The sequence below is a fragment of the Myotis yumanensis genome, unplaced genomic scaffold (genome assembly GCF_028538775.1).
Source record: "Myotis yumanensis isolate MYYU_CA2020_CCGP unplaced genomic scaffold, mMyoYum1.0.hap1 SCAF_1, whole genome shotgun sequence".
Taxonomy (NCBI): domain Eukaryota; kingdom Metazoa; phylum Chordata; class Mammalia; order Chiroptera; family Vespertilionidae; genus Myotis; species Myotis yumanensis.
In genome coordinates this window covers 16,870,429-16,894,231 of record NW_027223752.1, presented here as the reverse complement: position 1 = coordinate 16,894,231, position 23,803 = coordinate 16,870,429, and the positions used below count along the sequence as shown (strand labels likewise).

The 23,803-nt window shown below is 41.2% G+C and overlaps 1 protein-coding gene across 2 annotated transcripts in view; it reads right to left on the bottom strand.

Moving 5' to 3' along the window:
* LOC139010395 (serine/threonine-protein phosphatase 4 regulatory subunit 3A) overlaps positions 1-13,274 on the bottom strand; it is a 37,638-nt gene extending 24,364 nt beyond the window's left edge. The window contains exons 1-2 of one of the 2 annotated variants that reach the window (XM_070414786.1): positions 12,453-13,274; positions 3,446-3,501 (exon numbers count right to left, since the gene is read on the bottom strand). In XM_070414786.1, coding sequence (XP_070270887.1) covers positions 3,446-3,501; positions 12,453-12,594 — 198 coding nt within the window. In that variant the 5' untranslated portion in view covers positions 12,595-13,274. The remainder of the gene's footprint in view (positions 1-3,445; positions 3,502-12,452) is intronic. The other variant, XM_070414797.1, reaches the window with a different exon arrangement.
* Between the last annotated feature and the right edge of the window lie 10,529 nt (positions 13,275-23,803).

Sequence of the window (23,803 nt, the reverse complement as noted above, 5' to 3'; positions counted from 1 at the left end):
ATGAGGATGGGATTGATAAACCTAGCTCCTCCTCCTCCTGTTGTCAACATCAAGTGCTCTTTATCTGGGGCCCATGAAGTATTGGCTAAATGTGTAGTATGTGAGTATTCATCTAGACAGTTTTTTAAAAAAAAAATATTTTATTGATTTTTTTACAGAGAGGAAGGGAGAGGGATAGAGAGTTAGAAACATCAATGAGAGAGAAGCATCAATCAGCTGCCTCCTGCACGCCCCCCACTGGGGATGTGCCCGCAACCAAGGTACATGCCCTTGGCCGGAATCGAACCTGGGACCCTTCAGTCCACAGGCTGACGCTCTATCCACTGAGCCAAACCGGCTAGGGCATCTAGACAGTTTTTAAACATGCACCAGTGTTGTGGTTCAAGAAGCAAGGTCCTACCACCACTTTACACTTACTCACTTTTTTTAATAACAGCAAGTTTAATAAACAGTTTTTATTAAGATATAATCGCAGCAAGACACTACACTTAAAACAGAGACCATTTTATATCCCCTGAAATATAAAATAATGTGTGTTCTACAATATGCATGGTATAATAAAAATATTTATAGGGTCTAGGTATCTTCTTAAACTTACTGACATGCACACTGTTTCACAGCAATCAACCATTTCAAAAAAAGGGTCCTCTAATTGAGAGAAGTCTGAAATGTTGAAGGACACCAGGGAGAGTTACATTTAAATCCAACTGATAAGAAACTGGAAAGAGCCAATCAAAGGCTGACTAAGCATCTATTAGGGTATTAAAAGTTCCTGTATTGAGGGGGAAACATGATTAGATTATATTTAAGGTACCTTAAAGGATATCTATTAACACTGTGCCAGTTTCTAATACTTTTCATTATCAAAGACACTTCTTACTATACATAAATGGATCCCATGTTTAAAAATTTGTCTGCTAAACTTGCATATTAACTCTGTTCAGTCAAGTATGTAACTATCCATCATAAGACCAATATATTCTCTCACTGAACTAAAGTGATGTTAGCCAGAAGTGTACACTTGATCAGGCTGTGCAGCATTACTAATACAGTGGACCCTCAGTTTTTTAACTTAATTGGTTCTGAAAGGCAGTTCAAGAAGCAATTTGTTTGAAAACTGAATCATTTTTCTCCATTAGAAATAATGTAAATTGAATTAATCTGCCAGACCCCCAAATGATTCCATCGTAACCTTTCTTATATACAGTACATATCTAAGCTCTATCGTTCTTACAACTTTCCTTTTCACTTTTCTCCTATTACTAACCTAAGATTCTTCAGATCCATGGTGACTTACTGTATATATTTAGTAATCAGCAACAAAAGCCAAAAAAAAACCCCATAAAAATATTCATGGCACAATTTCTTGAGATGTTAACAACACAAGATTTAGCAGTAAACTCATACTCCCACATTCTCTTCTTTGACTCCCGAAAGACACATGACTGATTGTGTTGTTGGATCGAGAACCGAAATTTTGTTCGACAACCAAGATGTTCTTCCATGAACAACTTGGTTGAGAACTGAATTGCTCAAAGTGGGAGACGTTTGAGAACTGAGGTTTGACTATAGTGAAAATCTATAATCTTATTCAGAATTTTTAAAAAGAGCTCAAATCCCCCTCTTTACTATCTTCAAGAACTTCTAGAGATCATGGATCTCAGGCAGGTAATCTGTTCCACATTGATGAGTACCTGTTCAGGTTCAAAATAATTTACATGAACATTATAAGATCAACATGCCAGAAATGATCTCCCTGAGCCTTAGTTTCTTCAACTTTAAAATGAGTACTGATGCATACTGTTATGAAAAGTGGTGATACCACTCACTGGAACAAATCTAAAACCATCACATTAGTATATAAGATAGATTTAATAAAACTGTAAGCAACTGCTCTGCTACAATGTATATTCAGAATCATTGGGAGGTTTCAATCAGAGCACAGCTAGACATCCGCTCCTAATTATCCATGTGGCAATTTGGAAGTTAGAAAAGTTTTATAACTTGCCCTTCTGTTTTCCTTGAAGAGCCTAATTTTCATCAAATCACCTTGCCTGTTAATCAAAAGGTTAATCATTAATAGACATGGATTTGCTCATTCATCCTCAAAATAGACTCAATCTTTCCTTTTTCTTAGGATATGCTTTTACATTTCAGCTGACTAAAACCTCAAAACATGAATTTATGTAGTTAAGTATAAAATATTAAAGCCAAATAGTCTAGTCTCCAACCATTCAAATCAAACCTAAAGTTTTTTTAAGAACACTAAATACAACAAAGACCATTAAACTACTAGAAAAATGTTTCATATTGTACCAATGTTTTGGGACAAATAAATCACCATTAAGTAAATTTAGGAGTTAGTATCAGCTTTCCTATGTATTCTCTGTGTGTTTTCAAGCAAGTCACAATCTTTAGGCATCAATTAATGTGCAAAATAAAGACAATACTGATTTCCTTCTAGCAGTATTTTAGTGTTGGTGATAAAGCAAAGCACTTTTATAATTTATAAAATGATACATGCATACATTTATAAAGTAACGTATGTATGAACGTGTTGGTAATATTCTTTATTTTAAATTATTTTATCTCTGCACCTTCAGGGCAATGAGGAAACTGATACCGATTTCACTGGCTTTGTAGAGCAATATGTGTGTGAGTTCTAAATAAATACCATTTGTCGATAGTGCTAGTAGTACTAAGTGAGGGAAAGATTTACTTTCTGGTATCTCTTACATATAAAAAAATACAAGGAAGAATATACTCAAATTGAAAGTTGCCTTAAAAACTGTAACATCAGTATAAAGTCCTCTTCAGGCTATGTAAGAAATCAGATTCTTGCCCTGGCCAGAATCTTAGTAGCTCAGTTAGTTAGAGCATCGTCCCAATATGCCAAGGTTGGAGATTTGAACCCTGGTCAGGGCACATATAAGATCAACCAATGAATGCATAACTAAATGGAACAACAAATCAATGTTTCTTTTCCTCTTTCTCAAATCCATAAGTAAAAATTTAAAAATGAAGAAATCAGATTCTTATCTACACTGAGTTGCTGTAGAGGAATACAAATATTTCTTCTGCACTGGCATCTACAACAATGAAGGACTTGTGTTAATGGCTGATGATTACATCAGTTGCCACTTTTTTTTTACACTTTAGGCAGAAACAATAAAACTGAGTTGTTTTACCTTTTGAGTATCAAAGCTCACCTGCTAGGCTACCTGGAACATAAACTTGGCTTAATACAAATCAAGTTTTTTTTAAAATTTAGAATGATTGTTTCATATGCTAAAAATTGATAGAAGTTGTATTTTAGAATTAGACTGGCAAAGTATGTTGTAATCTGTTCTTAATTTTTCATTATAAGGAATCAGAGAGTAAATTTTCATTCAATCACCAACTGAGAGAATAATATGCAAAATAAAACACATCTTCAAATTTTTACCTGTTGTTTCTGGTATGCAGTGTTAGGATTTATTTTGGATTCTAAAAGTAGAGAGCCTAGGAAACAAAAGAAAAGATATTCCATTATGTAACTGCAAAGCAGCAAAACGATATATTCTTTACATACACACATATTTTCTTTTCTGAACATTTGATGCACATACAATTTCAGCTAAGGAAATTTCTTATTACAGGAATTACCACACTTCTCCATCTTCAAATAATTTATCTCATTGTAAGCTAATTTGCACATTTCTGATCCCCCCACTCTCCCACCAGCAGTAGCATAAGACTCATGATATTTAGAAAATAACTACTGCTTTGTGACAAAAAGCAAATTTTAAAACTAAACTTTCCCCTCATCAACCAGTTCGTTTAACCCGCAATGCACTAATCTAATGTCAGGTTCTGGCCCAAAATGCTTAAGAAGCAGGTTTCTTTGCACCTGTCTCTCACCCAAAGCTTTCATTTCTTCTCATATAACACTTAACAGCTGCTTTACCCATCCCAAATAGTAACTAGACAGTTGAGAAAAGGGCACTTATCAAAAGTCTTCAATTAACTTTGTAAATATTCTTGTACTGTTTTAACTACCAGAACAAAAATTGTATTCTATTATTTCCCAAAGAAATCAGAGTATGTTAGGTATATTATAGATCAAACTTATTTTTTAAAGATGAATCATGGCATGTAATTACACTTACAACATGCTTTCCATGAGAAAATACATCCCCCAAAAAACCTATTTTGAAATATATCATGCCCTAAAAAAGAAAAAAAAAAATCATCTCTAGAAATCTACATAAATAAGACAGTACAGTGAACAAAACAACCGGATTACTTTGTAACATTTCAGAAGATGCAAGAGGTCTAGTGTCATAGAACTAAGGCAACTAAATAAGTAATGCTTCTTTAAAAGTCAAACTGCACAAAAGCTCAACCTAACCGAAATAAAAAAAAAAAAAATGATCAAAATTAAAAACGTTTGCTCTGGCCGGTGCTGGTTGAGCATCGACCCATGAACCAGGAGGTCATGGTTTAATTCCTGGTAGGGCACGTGCCTGGCCGTGAGCTTGATCCCCAGTGGGGAATGTAGAGGAGGCAGCAGATCCTAGATCCTCTGTCATCACTGAAATTTCTCTCTCTCTCTTTCCCTCTCCCTTCCTCTCTGCAGTCAATAAAAACATTAAAAAAAAAAAAAAAAGACGTCATTGGCAGTGTTTGTAATGATAAAAAACTAGAAACAATCTCTATGCCAGATGTTCTCAAAGTGTGGGGATCTTAAGTGGTCTGGAAAATCAAAATTATATTTATACTAGAAACCCAGTGCATGAAATTGTGCACTTGGTGGGGGGGGGGGGGGATCCCCTCAGCCTGGACCTGCGCCCTCTCACAGTCTGGGAGCCCTCAGGGGATGTCCAACTGCAGCGGAGGCAGGAGAGGCTCCCACCACCACCGCTGTGCTTGCCAGCCGTGAGTTCTGCTTCTGGCTGATCAGTGCTCCCCTTGTGGGATTGGGCCAAAACTGGCTCTCCAACATCCCCTGAGGGGTCCCGGATTGCGAGAGGGAGCAGGCCAGGCCAAGGGACCCCACCAGTGCACGACCGGGGCAGGGAGAGACACGGGAGGCTGGCCAGCCGGGGAAGGGACTGCTGGGAGGACTCCAGGGAGTGTCCGGCCTGTCTAGCTCTCTGATGGGCCAGACCCCAGCAGCAAGCTAACCTACAGGTCGGAGCGTCTGCCCCCTGGTGGTCAGTGCACATCATAGCGAGCGGTTGAGCAGCTTTAGCATATCATTATAATACTAGAGGCCTGGTGCACGAATTCGTGCACGGGTGGGGTCCCTCTGGGTAGTCTGCAGGGATCAGGCCAAAACCCGCAGTCCCACGCTGCCTGCAGCTCCTACCTGCCACTCCCGCTCATCCTGGCCCCACTGTGCCTACCACGGGCTCGCGCCCAATCAGTCCCGATCAGGAGAGGCTCCTGCTATCGCAGCAGCACTCGCCAGTCATGAGCCCTGCATCTGGCGCCCTCCTAAGGGGACTGGCCTGTGGGATTAGGCTGAAACCGGCTCTCCGACATCCTCCGAGGGGTCCCGGATTGCGAGAGGGCACAGGCCAGGCTGAGGGACCCCACTGGTACATGATCAGGCCAGGGAGGGACCATGGAGGGCTTCAGGGCGTGTCCAGCCCATCTCACTCAGTCCCGATTGGCTGGACCCCAGCAGCAAGCTAACCTACCCATCGGAGAATCTGCCCCCTGGTGGTCAGTGCACGTCATAGCGACTGGTCGACCAGTCAACTGTCTTCCCCCTGGTGGTCAGTGCTCATTATAGCGAGCAGTTGAGCAGCCTTAGCATATCATTAGCATATTATGCTTTGGTTGTTCAGTCGTTCTGCCATTCAGTCTATTTGCATATTACCCTTTTATTATATAGGATTACGCTCTGATTGGTTGAACAGCCGACAGGTCAACCAGACACTTACTATATTAGGCTTTTATTATATAGGATTACTAAAAGGTGATTTGAATTTTCTATCCTTATTTTTCTTAGTGTCCGTACTGTGATATTGTAACAGGCTAAATGAAGAGAATCATCCTTTTAAAAAAATTAAGCCAGGCACTAAAGAGATTTGTAAAACTATAAAATAATGACACTCTTTTTCATTAAATTTCTTTTTAGAAAAGCTCTTGAAAGTCTTAGTTTTAATTTCTAATATAGTAAATATCAATAGATACAACCTACATAAACAAAAGCTTTTGAGGGGTCCTCAATTTTAAGTGTATAAAGGTATCCTGAGGAAAAAGTTTTGAGAAGTGCCACAAACAATGTACTGTGTGAATTAAACATATAGTGGAATTATTATTCTACTTTTAGATGAGATAGATCTGTGTATCCAGACACTAACAGATGCACCAAATATACTGACAAAAAGGAGGTCTATACAACACTCAGGAAATGGGGGAACAACGGTAGTAGAGGGGAAATGCCACTCAGAACACCACCAAGACAATTATGGGTCAAAGCAGTCATACATTGACAGCAAGAAAAACTCACAATAAAACAAATAGTACACTTTGAGTATAGTTAAAAATGTTTCCTCCCTGCTTCCCAATACCTTGGTTCCTCCTATAAAATGCAATGTGAGAGCTTTTTCCTTTTCTTTTTGTATCCTGTTGCCAAGCCCCAATAAACCTCATCAAAACAAACACCTCCCAGGAGTGGGGTGAAGGGTAGTTGGTAATGCAGACCAAATTATCATTCCAAAAAGTTTATATTAGCCTGGATGCAGCCCACAGATAGCTTGTTTGATTCCTAGTCTAATAAACATATTCATATACATATGTAAAAATTTTAAAATGAAAAGATTTTACATTATTGCCGGAAACTGGTCCATCCTTCCTGCTTGACACAGTCGCCGCAGGAAAGAAACATCTGCACAGCATATGTTTCAAGGGACCTGGCATATATAGCATATTGTTCTTAATATGTTTCCTCTCCTTAGCACCATGTGTTTTAACCAAGGTCACCTCTACGAGAAAGGTTGTTTCCCCAGGTGGGGATTTTTCCCTGAGGTTAGGGAGGGGATACAACCCCTTAACTAAGTGCCAGGCGGGTAGTTAAGCTACATAATCTTTACTCCCTGGAATGGATATAAGAAACGCCCTAACCTTTGTAATAGAAATTGACAGGATTAAAATCGGCTGGTATAAATATAGATGTAACAAGACAATAAACATCACATCCTCATCAGATCCTGATCAGTTCCTAACCAGAACTCCGACCAGAACTTTGGCTGGAGATCCTGGCTAGAGGTCCTGACTAGGCTGCTGACCAACTGAAGGCTGTCTTCGTGTCATTCCTTCTTCACCGACTCCGTCCACACCTTTGGGGACCCCTGGACCTGCTGGGGTTGGACTCCAGCACATTATAATAAATCTAGATGTCTTGCTGGGTGCAGGAAAAGACCACAACTATCCAATCAAAGAACCAATACACCCTGGCCGTGTGGCTCAGTTGGCTGGAGCGCTGTCCTATATACCAAAATTTTTCAGGTTCATATGGTAGGCAACTGATAGATGTTTCTCTCTCCCTTCCTCTCTCTCTCTAAAATCAATAAAAACATATCCTTGGCCCTGACCGGTTTGCCTCAGTGGATAGAGCGTCGGCCTGCAGACTCAAGGGTCCCGGGTTCGATTCCAGTCAAGGGCATGTATCTTGGTTGCAGGCACATACCCAGTGGGGAGTGTGCAGGAGGCAGCTGATCGATGTTTCTAACTCCCTATCCCTCTCCCTTCCTCTCTGTGAAAAGAAAAAAAAAAAAGAAAGAAAGAAAAAAAAAAAACATATCCTTGGGTGAGGATTTTTTAAAAAATTCAATACACCAAGACTTATGGTTGGAAAAAATAATACCTCATAGGGATGTTGTAATAACTGAACATTTATATTAAAAAGCCTATCCTAGTATCTAGTACATAATTAGCACTCTTGTTTTTTTAGGGCATGAACAGAGTATCATCTCATTGGCATCACTGTACTGATAAATATAGTAGAAAAATTAGTATTGAAAATGATGATCCAGAAACACATTACAAATGAAAGGCTAACTAACAGGCTCATTACACTGCTTAAAAAAAAAATTCAAGCATATATTTAAGAAACATTACATGAAAATTGTTGCGTTTTAATCTCTGGTATACAGTTTTATTGAGCTAGAAAATTCATTTATTTAGAAGTTATTTCCTTCTTTTGGAGAACTGAGTTATTACAGTCTCTATAACTTCTGTGGTTCTATTTTTAATATCAACCAATAACCAATCAGATTCAGGCAGTATGGGATTATCTTAGGTCTCGTCCTTACTTTTGATTTGGATAAACACTTAAGGATTTCAGAATGAACAGCTCCAGCTTTGTCACTCCTGAGTAAGCAGTTAAACCTCTAGGCCAGTGGTTCTCAACCTTCCTAATGCCGTGACCCTTTAATACAGTTCCTCATGTTGTGGAACCCCCAATTTCATTGTTACAAATTGAACATAATTAAAGCATAGTGATTAATCACAAAAACAATATGTAATTATATATGTGTTTTCCGATGGTCTTAGGCGACCCCTGTGAAAGGGTCGTTCGACCCCCAAAGGGATCGCGACCCACAGGTTGAGAACCGCTGCTCTAGGCTTTTCCAGTATATAGTTCTTATCAATGCTCAAAGCTAAGGGCAGGGGCTCAGGTACAATGCTTCACTGGTAAGAAAAAACACCACCAAAAACGAGTTAATGTAAGTCCAAATCTCATCTGGATAGGAGACTAGTGAATGCTTTATACCTATACCAGGTCTGTGGAAGTCCAAATCTCATCTAGATAGGAGACTAGTGAATGCTTTATACCTATAGCAGGTCTGTGTTCCAAGTCCCTCTCTTCCTGATTTTGTGGTCCACCAAATTACAGATGATATATAAAAACTGAAATGGTTTAGGAAAAAAAATCGGTAGCATAGGCCACACCTATGTCAAGTCTTCACTAGCCCCATCAACTATATCCAATGTAGTTAATGCCCCTCAACTTTGTTATCACCTGCAACAGATGATAAATAAGGGTTTGGTTATCCTAAGCCTATTAATTTTCTACAACATAGGTCTACACAAGAAAAAAGTATTTAAATCAACTTTTCAAATGAACTATTTCTTTGTACTGATACTATGCTCTTCTTGGTAGCTAAATCTGAAATACTTCCTGTATGCAAGATTTATAAGAATAGCAATGAAAAATGCTGATGCCACCTGGCCGGCGTTCCCAGTGGTTAGAGCATCAGCCTGTACACTGGAGGGTCTCAGGTTCCATTCAGTTGCAAGTCTGATCCCTGCCCTCCCCACCTCCAGGCACATGTGGGAGGCAACCAATTGATGTCTCTGTCACTTAACATATTTCTCTCTTCCTTCCCCCTCCCTTCCACTCTCTGAATACCATTGGAAAAATATCCTCACTACTCTGGTGAGAATTAAAAAACAAAAACAAAAAACTGATGCTTTCTTTGTTCATTTCTCTCACCACAGCAGCCAAAACAAGACAGACTTTCCCACCCCAAAGTGTTCTGACCTCCTTTTCTAATTATAGTAGGAGTAGAGGAAACCAAGTTCTACCAGAGGCAGGACAGAACTCCAATTTTTACCATTAGTTAGCAGTGCTACCTTAACCAAAAAAACATTCCCCAATGTCTCATTTTCTTCATGCCTCATTGAGAATTTAAATCAACTTTTTATTGATTTACAGTGAGAATTTAACCTTTTAAACTCTGAAATAGTCAAGTCATATAATAGATAAAACTCTTCTGAAATGTAAAAAATGCTTTATGAAATGAGGTAAACTATCTTATTAAAGAAAAATACATGTTCCTACTATCTCTTGCCAACAGGAACCTATTGAATAAGGATGCAATGCAGAAAATGGGCTCAGTGGCTTGTTGGGACATCTATCCTTTCCAAGGTAAAATGGGCTACAGATTAGCCAAGCCACTCAGCTTCATGGGGAAAGAGCATACTTACCCAGACAGATGTGCCCTGTAATTGGGAGGCAAGAGTATTTCCATTCAGAAATTGCACTCCTGATTTTCAGATGAGTGTCTAAGCTACTCTAACAAGATAAATGACTCATTGTATTGAAGATCGTAAATACTTTCTATTTTATTCATCACAATAAAAAGAAACTTCTCAATGATCTTAAATGGAGAATGAGGAAAGCACACAATAAGCGATAACCCCAACTAGCAGTCAATACAAAAACTCCCATGTGTGGCTTGAAGATAGATAAACTATAATTTTAAAATCTTCAAGGCTAAATTTTTTTTTCATTTTCTTTGAGATAAGTCTGAATCTAAGCATAAAGCAGCAAATGCAAGTAGACAATATGGGAATTTAAGACTGAACAATTAATGATAATAAAATAATTGATACTAGTTTTAAGTCACAGACTAGATATCTCAATCAAACTCAGTTTGAACACTGACCTTGCTTCCTAACTAAATTGTTAAGAAACCTCTCTAAACCTCAGTTTTCCTATCTGCAAAATTCAGCTAATAATACGTCCTATACCAGAGGATACCAATAAAGAGTCTTTGGCACATAGTAGGCACTCAAAAAAAATTGGTTATTCCTATTTGCAATTTTCCTGTTAGAAAAAAACCCTGATTACTAATCAAATTAAAGATTACAACAATATTTCACAAATATTTACAATTTTCTAAATCCACTCTTTGGATTTAGTTTTCTTTACAATGTAAATTTAACAACTGTACATCAGTTAATTTTTCTCTAATAGGGAAAGAGATGAAATACGTTAAGTCCATTGTTTCAGCCATTCAACCAGCCTTATTGCTGGATCCCAAACCTTCCAAAGGGAGGGAAGGAGGTTTGGGGCTATTTCTAAAGTAGTGAAAATAAAAATGAGGGGGAAGGGAGGGATTCCCGTATTATTATGTTAAAAGAGTATGATTCCCCATACATAGAAGACATTTATGACTTTGAGATTTAATGCTTAAAAACAGTTTAAAGAAAAGACTTTGAGTCCAACTAAATACATGATGTGAAACAGGATTTTGTCTCAGTTATAAGATTTCAGAATCTTAATGGCAAATCTACTCATGCTTTCATCTCAAAAGTTAACTGAACCTACAAACAAAGCCCATGCCTTCCAATTTACTATGTAAAAAATTTTCCAAGTATCCCAAAATGTAGAGGTTAATAGTCATACAATAACACTTGACATAAAAACTTATATTTTAATAGTCCTCAGAAAAAAATATACCCGATGCATTCAAAACCCTTTAAAATGCCATCAAAAGGAAATAATTTTTCTCCAGTTTTAAGTTATTTTTGGTAGCCATATTAAGCTAGCTAACCTGTTGGCAATATACTCCAAATTACCATTCTTCCATTCAAATTGAAAATCAATGTTCCTAGAATCTTCAATTATACAAGGGTGAGTTTGTTTTTTATGTAAGTGGAATTCTGGATAGAGAGTCCAATTAAAAGTCTTGCACCTGAAACTTGTATAATTTTGTTAATAGTGTCACCCCAGCAAATTCAATAAAAAGGAAAAAAAATTTAAAAAGCAATTTGAAAATAGTTTTACCTGACATGAACATTGTCTTTAAGTGAAATTCACCGTAGGCCACAGAGGGAATTGGCAATCACAAAAGAAAGTCTTTAAAAAGGTGAAACCTTTATTTTTTTTTAACAACTTGGTCTTTGAACCTTGAGGGCTGTTTCCAAATATTTGAAGCATAGGGCAGATTCGAACGGTTTTAAAGATTATCTGCCAACTTTCCCCCACCTGTTAACCGAACCAAATAACGAATATACCTTTAAGCAATCAAAACAGCTGGCATCGAATGATTCCAAACTTGCAAGACCTTTACACAGTGAAACCACACACGAAATTCCGCACTGCTAATGAAAAGGAAAACTAACAGTGCGGAATCCGCCTCTACTTTCTCACAGCAAAGCAGCATTTTTCCTCTGTGTAGAGGTGTCTGAACCGTGGAACAGTGTAGCCAGCCTGCAACAGGATCAGAAAGATGCAGCAGAAGTGCTTTAAAAGGAAAAAAAAAAAAAGCGGAGCGAAGTGTTCTCCAAAGAGGGAAACGGCGGAGAACTCCCCGGCTCCGAACGGAGGTGCGGGCCGGCTTCGCAGACCGGTGAGCTGCGGCGGCAGGTCGGATGGATCCGGGCCTTTCTCAAGGTCACTGTCGCGCACAAGAACCGCACGGCCCGACTCCCGGTCCGGCTCCGACCTCCCCTCACTCCTCGGGGGCGCGGCACAGCCCGAACCCGCCGGGCCCCGCTCGTACCCGCAGGTGCCGCCGGGCGCCGGGAGCAAGAATGCTTCCAGCGCTCTCCGAGCAGCGCCGGGGCCGGGGGACCGGCGGCCCGCCCTCTCCGTCCTCGTAGGAAGCGGGCCACCAGCCCAAAAGGGACCCGGGAGGCGGGTCCCGCCGCGCAGGGGGGTCACTCACCGTCGCTCTCGGCCCTGACGAGCAGGGACATGCCCTTCAGCCGCTCCACGTAGCCGGACGACACGTGCCCGGTGCCCCGGTCGTCCCACTGCCGGTCCTCGTTGAGCGTGTAAACCTTCACCCGCCGCCTGGTATCGGTCATCGTGCCGCCCAGGGGCCGGGGCAGAGGCCCCGCCGGAGTCGCCCAGGAAGAGGGGCCGGGGAGGCGGGAGCCGAGGCGGAAAGACGCCCGCAAGCGGAGGGCTCCCCGGCTTCACTGCCGCCACAGGCCGCTGCGGGGCCGCGCAGCCGCCCGCATGGCCCGCTCCCGGGCAGAGCTGTGGGCCCCCGCCTTTCCTCGCCTCCGGGGCCTCGGCGCTATTGTCCAGCCCCGGCCAGCCCGGCCGTCCCGAGGGGGGCGCGCAGCGCTTCGCAGCCTCCCGCCCGGCCGCGGTGCCAACTCGGAGCGCCGGTCACTGCCCTGCTCCCGCTTCCACCATGTCGTCCGCGAAGCCGCTTCCCGCGCCGCCGCCGCCGCCGCCGCCGCCTCCTCAGGCGGCCGCCGCCATGTTTTCCTTCCTTATACCTGGCCCTGCCACCGCAGCCGGCGGCTCCGCTCCGCTCTCCTGCTTCGAGTGTCCCACGCCGACAGGCGCCTGCCCCTGCCGCAGCTGCTTCCCCTGCGCGGGAGACGCCGAGAGCCCCCAGGAGCCGAGCGCCCCAGGCTATTGGAAACCTCTTTCCTCCGCCGCTGCCACCGCCTCTTCCGTCTTCCTCACAGAGCCAAAGCCGCCGCCATCTTGGTTCGCCCCTCAATAGCGGCGCGCGGGGCCACCCAGGCAGCAGCTGCAGGGGCGGCCCGCTGACCCCACCATTTAAAGAGACAGGAGCGAGGCCGGGAGCCTCGCTGCCTCGAAGGCCTCGGACGGAGGCGGGAGGCGGGCGCCGAGGGGCGGAGGCGGCGGCAGCACAGGGTGCGGAGGTGGGGGAACGCTGGTCGCGCCGGTGACGGCCGGGCTTCCTCGCGCTCCCTGCACGCACCGTCGTGCGAGCGCGGGGCGGCGTGTGCGTGCGTGCGTGCGTCGATCCGTCTGCGTGCGTCGCGCCCTGTGTTCGTCATCAGCCCGGCTCGCGGATTCGGCGGGGTGGTGGACCCGCCTCCTGCCGGGCGGTGGCGCTCGTGTTCTGGGCCCTCAGCGAGCTCGGTTGTCGGGGACTCGGCGGCTCGCGGTGCAGCCCGCGGTACTCCACCTGGGGTCGCGGCGGCGCGCCCGCTTCTACGACTGTCTTTTCCCGGCCGCCTTTGGGGCTGGGCTGGGGACCCGGAGCCTCTCGAACTCGAGGCGGTTGGGGACCTCCTGGGAAAGGCCACAGGTTTGGGCAGAGAGGACAGCCAGTGGCTTTGGGAGCTGTGTGGGGCACTCGCTGGTGTTGCGAGTGTAGAAACTGGGGACATTTTCTCGGCCTGGGACCAAGTCCAGAAAGTGACTAGTCTTGCCCTGGCCGGTGTGTTCAGTGGTTACAGCGCGTGGGCCCACGGACGGAAGGGTCGCGTGTTCGGTTCCGGTCGAGGGCACGTACCTGGGTGCAGGGGAGACAGGCAACGGACGTGTCTCACATCCATGTCTGTCTGTCTGTCTCTCTCCTCTAGTCCCTCCTTCCCCTTTCTACTCAAAAAATCACTGGGAAGGATATCCTGGGTGAGGATTAAAAACCAGAAAGTGACTAGTGTGAAACCTCACCTTGCAATTCAGCTGCTACCTCCATTTCATTATCCTTTATCAGCACAGTTATTTCCTAGCCGTCCATGTTGCAAAAAGAACTTGTGGGACTAACAAGAGTAAAACGTGATACTGAGGAGTCAGGATAAGTAATTCTCAAAGTTACAGGTTAAGCACGGTTAATCTTCATAAGAAATAACATTCTGATTTTTCCTTTCCTGCAAGTAATAGGCACCATGTGAGGGGCTTTTCCCGTTTGCCAGGCTGTCTAGATCACGGGTGTCCACTAGAAATAAGATGCGAGCCGTATATGTCATTTTAAATTTATAGTAGCCACTTTGTAAAAGGATAAAGAAACTGCTGGCATTTATTTTAACAATTTTCTTGAGTGCAAGCTCTTAAAAACATTAATAAATAAATAATGAGACATTTTACATTTTTTTTTGTGTGTGTACTAAGTTTAAAATGCAAATGTGTTTATTACCCTTGGTGTAAGTTTCTATTTGGATGCTAACTTTTCATTGGAAATACCTGATCTGTATTTAGATTTAATTAAATTTGCCATCAAAAAATATTCACGTGCTCGTTATTTCAAACATACTTAAAATGTTTCCCAAACGGAATCAACTACAGCACCAATTTTTTTTAATTTAAAATTTAATTAAAACTAAGTGTAGTTTAGAATTCAGTTCCTCTGGCCGCATTTCAAGTGCTCAGTAGCCACACGTGGCTATGTCTACCCTCAGGGCGACAGGTGGTGAACACTAACAGGAATTTCACATCAAACTTGCAGCTTCGCTTGAGTTCTAACCATGTCTTCAGAAGGAGGCCTGAGCTCTTCCTCCCCCAGCGTGTCAACTACAAAGAAGTGTTTGAGAAGGCAGCTTGAGAGTTCCATCATTTACAAACAACGTGAAAATTAGACAGAGATCCTGAAGAGATTGAAGGGGAAGAGCAGGCGGCTGAAAAGGCTGTGACCGAGGAGGAGCTTCAGGGTGAATGGACCGCTCCCGCTCCTGCGTTGGCTGCTGCCCAGCCTGAGGGCGCAGACAGGTCTGAGGGCGCAGGTGCCCTCGGTGCCCGTTCAGTTTCCTACCGGAGACTGGAGCGCTCAGCCTGCCAGGAAGACTGGTCTGCAGCCCCCACTGCTCAGGCCACTGAACGGGTAGGAACAACCAGAGTGGTCCTGAGCTGTTCTTCCACAAACTCAGAACAGAAAGAAGGTGGATGGAAAATAAAGTTTATTTTTAAAAAATCCTGGGAAATTATAAAAAACAAAGTAATTGTTTTTTGTTATAAAAAGTAAAATGCAATCATTTCAAGCATCAAGACATGGCAATAATTTTGTCCGCTTTGACACAGAAAGACATTGTTAAATGTACTCACGTTATTGCTTATTTGATCCCCAAACCAAACCTGAAATAATTTGTGGGAAAATCATGTTTTCTTATAATGTACTTTTAAAGTGAATTGAATATCAGGGATTATTTGTTGAATAAAAAAATATTTAAAATTATATATGTTAAAAGAAATATTAATTATGAAAGTACTTGTATGCATGTATAGGAGCAAACCCCGTGGACACAGTAAGGGGGTGAGGGCATGTGCTGGGGGGTGGGAATGGCCGGGGAGAGGTCAATGGGGGAAAAGGGAGACATATGTAATACTCAATAAAGAATTTAAATTTTTAAAAAATATTATGTTTAAATGAACTGTTTAATATGATCTTAAAAAACAGTTGAGTTGTATTAGTCAGGGTCCTATTAGAGAAACAACCAGTAGGATATATTTGTACAGAGAAAGATTTCGAGGAGTTGCTTATATAATAGTAGGGTTCGGCTAAGCAAATCTGAAATACATAGGGCAGGTCAGCAGCAGGCTGAGAACTTGGGCAGGAGCTGACACTGCTAAAAACAAGTTTAAGCAAAAATTTCAAAGACACATGTAAAACACAGACATATAAAAGTCTAATATTATAAAATATCTATACAGTCCCTGTGAGGTTGGTTTAATAGATCTGATCTATATTTCCCAAATGAAATGTGTCAGAAGTTTGAGATGTAGACTGTGCTCAAAAATTTATTTCAAACAGTCATGGTATCTACTTAAGGAATGAGTTCTATAAAACCTAAGGAGCATATCAGAAGAAAGTTTATTTATTTATTTTTTAAATATATTTTATTGATTTTTCACAGAGAGGAAGGGAGAGAGATAGAGAGTTAGAAACATCGATCAGCTGCCTCCTGCACATCTCCTACTGGGGATATGCCTGCAACCCAGGTACATGCCCTTGACCGGAATCGAACCTGGGACCTTTCAGTCCGCAGGCCGACGCTCTATCCACTGAGCCAAACCGGTTTTGGCAGAAAGTTTATTAAAATACAAAACTAAATCCCATCTATGTCGTTCTTGAAAATGTTCTACATCCTACATTCTAAGAAATGGCTCTTGTAAATGGGATGAAAGATGTTTTGGTCAGTGAGAATAGTTATGCGTGTATTTAACTACCTGTATTACACCAACCAGATGCTGATTATGGGTATAATTATCTAATTCCTTTCCTTGAGCTGCAGTAACAAATTACCACAAACTGCATGGCTTAGCAGGGGTGGGCAAACTTTTTGACTCGAGGGCCACAATGGGTTCTTAAACTGGACCGGAGGGCCGGAACAAAAGCATGGATGGAGTGTTTGTGTGAACTAATGTAAATTCAAAGTAAACATCATTACATAAAAGGGTACGGTCTTTTTTTTTTTAGTGTTATTCATTTCAAATGGGCTGAATCCGGCCCTCAGGCTGTAGTTTGCCCACAGCTGGCTTAGAGCAACAGAAATCCACTTCTTACAGTTCCGGAGGCCAGAAGTCGGAAATCGAGGTGTCAGCTGAGTTGCACTCCCTCCAGAGGCTCCAGGGGAGAGAATCTGTTCCTGGCCTTTTTTAGCTAGTGGATGCAGGTGGTCTTGGCTTGTGGCTGCATCACTCCAGTCTCTGCTGACATGGTCACATTGCTTCCTCCTCGTCTGTGTCTTCTGTGTGTCTCTCAAACCTGCCTCTGCCTTTCTTTTATAAGAACAATTGTGATGGCTTTTAAAGGCTCATTCAAATAATCCAGAACAGCCTCCCCATCTCAAAATCACTAACTTAAAGGCCTCCCTCCTTCCCCCCAATAAGATAACATTCAGAGGTTCCAGGAAGTAGGACATGGATCTGTGTTTTCAAGGGCCACCACTGACCTTATTACAGGTGATATGATGGAAATAAAATTAAATATAGCTACTCTTAGGATAATATCTTAGGATGATTAAGAGTCATTAGGAAACCAATTTGAATATTAGCATTGTTTTCTGTCTAGTTAAGTTGAAAGTCTTAAGCAGTCTTTCTCTAGGTCCTTGCTGGGTAGCTCAGTTGGTTAGAGTGTTGTCCCAATATACCAAGGTTGTGGGTTGATCCCCAGTCAGGGTGCATTCAAGAAGCAACTATTGAAAGCATAAATAAGTGGAACAACAAATCCATCTCTCTCTCTCTCTCTCTCCCCTCCCCTCCCTCCCTCCCTCCCTCCCTCTTCTCTCTCTAAAATCAATAAATAGAATTTTAAAAAGTCTTTATATTAATAGTCATAAAGGGTTTTAAGTATCTCAAAGAAAAGGAACTAAATTAGAGTAGCCTAATATTTACATTACTAATGTAATTGAATCAGTTTACTTACATTTATTACCAGCAGTGTTTTGATCATATTGAAGCCATTAGTCTCAGTGTACAACCCTATTCCAGTCCCTTAAAGGAACAGAATGTCTGGAAACAAAATGCAAGGTTTCAATATAACTATAGATGCTTTTCAAGTTCAAAACAATTGTTTATACAAAAAATGCAGGTGAGAACATCATGCAACCAAGACAAATACTAGTAATGCTGAATTCTGAGAAAATATCATAATCGAACTACATTTAATGCCAACTAACGAAGAGAAAGTTCAATATAAAATACTTGACTGTAAGGATATCTTTATGACTCTTGATAATGAAAAAGGAAAATTATTCTTTTTTTTGGAAAAAGAATATTGAGTTTTAAACATTAGCAAATCATATGGTCAAATAGAATATTGACTTACCAGAAATTGAATGTTAAACATTAATTAACTGCTAATATTACATAGAATCCAGTTTATAAACATCATTTTATAAATTACTTATCAAGTACCGCCAACATGTCATTTTGTAGTGTCAATTACATGTCATAGTAATACGCAATTACTAATCCACTGGTAGTCTTAAATGAAAAGCCCAATAAATACATAGTGAACAAATATGTTCAGAAGTTGCCATTCTTTTTAGTAGCCTACGAATGATAAAAACTTATGTTCTGCAACTATTTGAATACTCAAAAATGTTGATATTTAATTTAAAATTTTACAGTTAATTTACTTAAGAAAAAAAACTCCCTGGAAAGATTCTTTGGAAATATTGTAACTTCTGAAGAAGAACTTAATTTATATGTAAGATTCTTTCTAAGGTTTACACACTTCACATTCTCTGGGGATATGATGCTTCAAAGGCTAAAGGGGTTTTCACAATTTCATATCCTGTAAGTCTTCCGTGAAAACATGACTGGAACTTTATTTGTTACAGTTTTCAACAATTAGCCTAACAATATCTAAGAAGCACTCTTTTAAAAAAAATTTTTTTTATTGATTTCAGAGAGGAAAGGAGAGGGAGAGAGAGAGATAGAAACATCAGTGATGAGAGAGAATCATTGATTGGTTGCCTCCTGCATGCCCCCTACTGGAGATCGAGCCCGAAACCCAGGCATGTGCCCTTGATTGGAATTGAACCTAGGACTCTTCAGTCCGCAGGTCAACGCTCTATCCACTAAACCAAACCAGCTAGGGCTAGGAAGCACTCTTAATAAAAATATGATTAGACAAGAAAAAGCTAAAGGAACTCAGCACCTCAACACCAGTATTACAAGAAATGTTAAAAGGCCTTCTTTAAGAAGATGAAGAAGGAAAAAAAATATGACTAAAATGGCATTAACTACATCAGTATTAATAACTACTTTACATGTAAATGGATGAAATGCTCCAATCAAGACATAGAGTGGCTATATGGATAAGAACACAAAACCCATACCTATGCCACCTACATGAGACCCACTTCAGATCAAGACACACAGACTGAAAGTAAAGGGATAGAAAAAGACATTTTATGCAAATGGAAATTTAAAAAAAGCTGGGGTAGCAATACTTCTATCAGACAAAATTGACTTTAAAACAAGGGTTATAACAAGAGAGAAAGAAGGATTCATTTATTTCACTTCTGAGTGTTTTTTCATAAGAAACCCAAAACATGAATTCGAAAAGACATATGCATCTCTATGTTTGTTGCAGCATTATTTACAATAGTTGAGATATGGAAGCAACCTAAGTATCTATTGATAGACGAATGGATGAAGAAGTGGTGCATATATACAATGGACTATTACTCAGACATAACAAAGAATAAAATCCTGCCATTTGCAAAAGCATGGATGGACAAATGAAATAAGTCAGACACAGAAAAACAAATACCGTGGGATTTCACTTATATGTGGAATCTAAAAACAAACAAACAAACAACAAAAAAACCAACCAAACAAACCCCAAGAAACAATTGACATGATCAGGGCTGCTCTAGGTCAGATTATAAAGTGTCCAAGTTATTCTTTATACTTTTTCATTCTCCCACCTTCCCTCAGTGCCCCTTAAACCACGACTGCTATATCCTCCTTTTACAACCAAGTACCAAAAAGAGTGATTACATGTGCACTATGTCTTCTGTACAAAAATAAATAAAGCTGCATGGAATTGGGCATGTTACCTCCGAAATGCGAGCAATGATTACTCTCAGGAGAACGGGATATCCATTCAGAATACATTGAGGACCGTCCTTTATTATGGATCGCCAGTGACTCAAATATCAGTGTGTCCATTCTCAGGACTTTTTATGAAAGCACTTAGTCAAAATGTATACATACTGAAATTGCAAGGGAAAGGGAGAGAGAGAGAGAGAGAGAGAGAGAGAGAGAGAGAGAGAAGCAATTGCAATGTTATACTAATTTTCAAAGGATTTCAAGATTTCAATATTTGAGCGTGTCACATCTAGTGGCTCCCTATACTGTTTTCTGTTGCATTTCCTATCTGTGCCAGAAGGTGGAGATGTTCCTCACTAGAATGGTCATCCCCCAATACCCTCTGCTAGTTCCTGACCCAGGACGTGCAACAAACATTCTCTTTGAATTCAGGAGTCAGCTTTTTGAAAATTCATAATGGCATTCACTTCTTGAGTTTTAAAACATTAAACAATAGAAAAAAAAAGCTCGGCGGTGGGCACACAATGCAGTATGCAGATGATGTATCACAGAATTGTACACTTGAAACCGATGTAATTTTATTAACCAAGCTCACCCCAATGAGCTTCATTAAAAAGAAAAAAAAAACATTAAAAGAGTGTTGGCTCATTCGATAAACTACAGATTTGAAGTTGAGAATACCTTTATGTTTCTAAATGAGGAGAAGGGGATGAAGAACAGAGTTGAAGGCCCAATGAACTACCGGGCCACTATTGTCACTTAAAATTTAATAACCAACATACTTCTGATTTCTGTGTGCCTCACCTCTCACATCCCTTACCAGGAGAACCTTCTCATCTGCACATTAGAGGTTGCAAAGCACTGGTCTGACGGTCAAATCCAGCTCACTGCCCTATTCAGTTTGCCTGTGTAGTTTAAACACTGAGAAATTTTACATCAAAATGGATTTCTGACTTCTCTTGAGGGATTGGGAGATCTGGCCACACTGCTCACATTCCCACAGAACAACAACGGCTGGCGATTCCCAGCAGGCACTTTACAGAGCCCGTGCCACGCCTGACAGGTCCCACTTGTCCTGCTTCCCGACTGATGCCCGGCCCCTGTAGACCTTAAATTCTGGACTACAGTGGGGCCTTGACTTACGAGTTTAATTCGTTCTGTAACGGAGCTCATAACTCAAATTACTCGTATGTCAAATCAAAAAGTGAACGAGTGAGACACGTGATGCTGGGCTGATGTTGTGGCGTTCACTGTGACGTTCGCTGCGCCAACTAGCGGTCGGGTATCTGAAGCTGGCTACCCGAATTTCAGCTCGCAACTCAAAGCAAAAAATCTGCTCGTATCTCAAAAAACTCGTTAGTTGGGACACTCGTAAGTCAAGGCCCCACTGTATTCTTAGAAGAATCAAAGTGCCTTGCTACCAAGACGGATAACAACATTTTAGACGAGGAAGCAGAACAGTTAAAAAAATTTTGTGTGGCCAAAACCGGTTTGGCTCAGTGGATAGAGCGTCAGCCTGCGGACTGAAAGGTCCCAGATTCGATTCCGGTCAAGGGCATGTACCTGGGTTGCGGGCACATCCCCAGTGGGAGATGTGCAGGAGGCAGCTGGTCGATGTTTCTCTCTCATCGATGTTTCTAACTCTCTATCTCTCTCTCCCTTCCTCTCTGTAAAAAATCAATAAAATATATTTAAAAAAAATTTTTGTGTGTGTGGTATATCTGCCAGAAAATTAGGTTCCAAAAATTCAGCAGACTTAAAAAAAAGAATAAAAATTTCTTAGGTTGTGTGATTTATATCACTTTCAAAGTTTCTTAATTTTTTTGTTAGTTAATTCATCCATCTATCTGTTTTCCTTTTGCTAAGAACAATAGAAAAATGAGCTAATACTAAGAATTAGAGGAAAGTAATTCAAAATCTTTACCAAGGCCATTTTTTTCTTTATAAAATGATTAATAATCTTAAAAAAATATATATCGAACTGTGGTGTACCAGGCAGGCATGTTGCCAGGTGGTGGAGTTTACTAGAAGTGATGATTTCCACTGTGTAGCTATCCGTATCATCCAAATAATTTTTTTTTAACTTTTATTTTAAGCACATTGGGAATTCCAACTAACACTTGAACAAATGGTACATACAACACAACAAACAGCAGCTGTTGTGGAACTAAGAACAACTATTAATGTTCACCTGATAAGATAATAAGAAAAACAACAATGTTTTTAAAAAGTTAACATTTTTCTCAGTGGCAAAATTCTAGAGCAGAGGCCAGAAACTGGAGCCCCACTACTATATCTGGCCACACGCTAGATTAAAAATTCTGACTTAGTTGCAAACACTGAAAATTGCAATGTCCTGAATGCATGATGCCTACATTCTAGAAGGGCTCCATGGAGGGGACTTTAGTACCTTTGTTCCACAAATGTTTATTTATGTTCCTGATTTTCATTGATGTGGCTTTGGTGTTTTACTATTTAAAGATGTAATTTGCCATTGCTTTCTCCATAACTATTCCATCCAATAAAGAACTGCCAAACTTTATCAGATGCTTATTAAGGATTAAATACGATCAGTTAATTTTTCTCTTTTAACTTGTTGATGCGATTGTAATGAAATAGCGTCCTGATCCTGAATTATCCATGTATTCCTGAAATATACTATTTGATTATGTACTTTTTTATGCACAGCTGTGTTGTCTTTACCAATATTTTACTTGAAATTTTTGCATCTATTTTCAAAAGTAAACTTGCTCATTTTTGTTATTAAAGTTATAAAAACTTTATAAAAGAACTGGGCAGTTTTCACTTTTTTCTGTGCAAATGTTCAAATAACTTTGGGATTATATTTTTAAAATATATTTTTTAAATGTTTATTTATTGATTTGAGAGAGAGAGAGAGAGAGACATCGATTTGTTGTTACACTTTGATTCTTCTATGTGCCCTGACCAGGGATGGTACCTAAAACCTTGGTGTATGGGGACGACACTCTAACCAATCGAGCTACCCAGGCGGGGCTCCACAATATACTCTAAAAGCAGAAGCCCTCCAGTTTTCAACCCGTAATTTCACGCCTCCTTGACAAGGGGCTCTTAGTCCCTCCATCCTCCCAGTAAAGCTACTGCCAGGGGATGCTGGCCAGTGTAAGGCTTGTGAACAAGAAAAGTCAAACCCAGTTGTCCTCTAGTTCCTAACCTCACACCATTTTGGCCTCAGTCTCACATACCACTCACTTCATAGCCATTGACTTATGTTCTGCTTTTATCACCCCAACTCACAATACCGCTTTGCCTTCACTTGTACTAATCAACACTATGCACGGACTGTCATGCCGCAGGGGTTTACCGAGGCCCTGACTTATTTCTCCAGGATGCGAAGTGAGACCCCACTACCCCTTTCCCTTGTTAAACATGAAAGGGAAGAACATGTGTTAGGCATCCTTTCTTGAGATCACAACAAGCCATCGGTGTGGAGAGCGGCTACAGTGTTTGGACAGGTTCAAGCCTCGGACTAATGAGAAGACACAGTCCTCTTGTGGCCACGTGCAAGTCCCAGCTTGGAGGGCAGAGCCCTCCCAGCACAATTATAGCCAACAGCTATACAGTGGGGCCTTGACTTACGAGTGTCCCGACTAATGAGTTTTTCGAGATTTTGCTTTGAGTTGCGAGCTAAAATTCGGGTTACGAGCCAGCTTCAGATGCCCCATCCCTAGTTGGCGCAGCGAACGTCACAGTGAACGCCACAACATGAGACCAGCATCACGTGTCTCACTTGTTCACTTTTTGATTTGACATACGAGTAATTTGAGT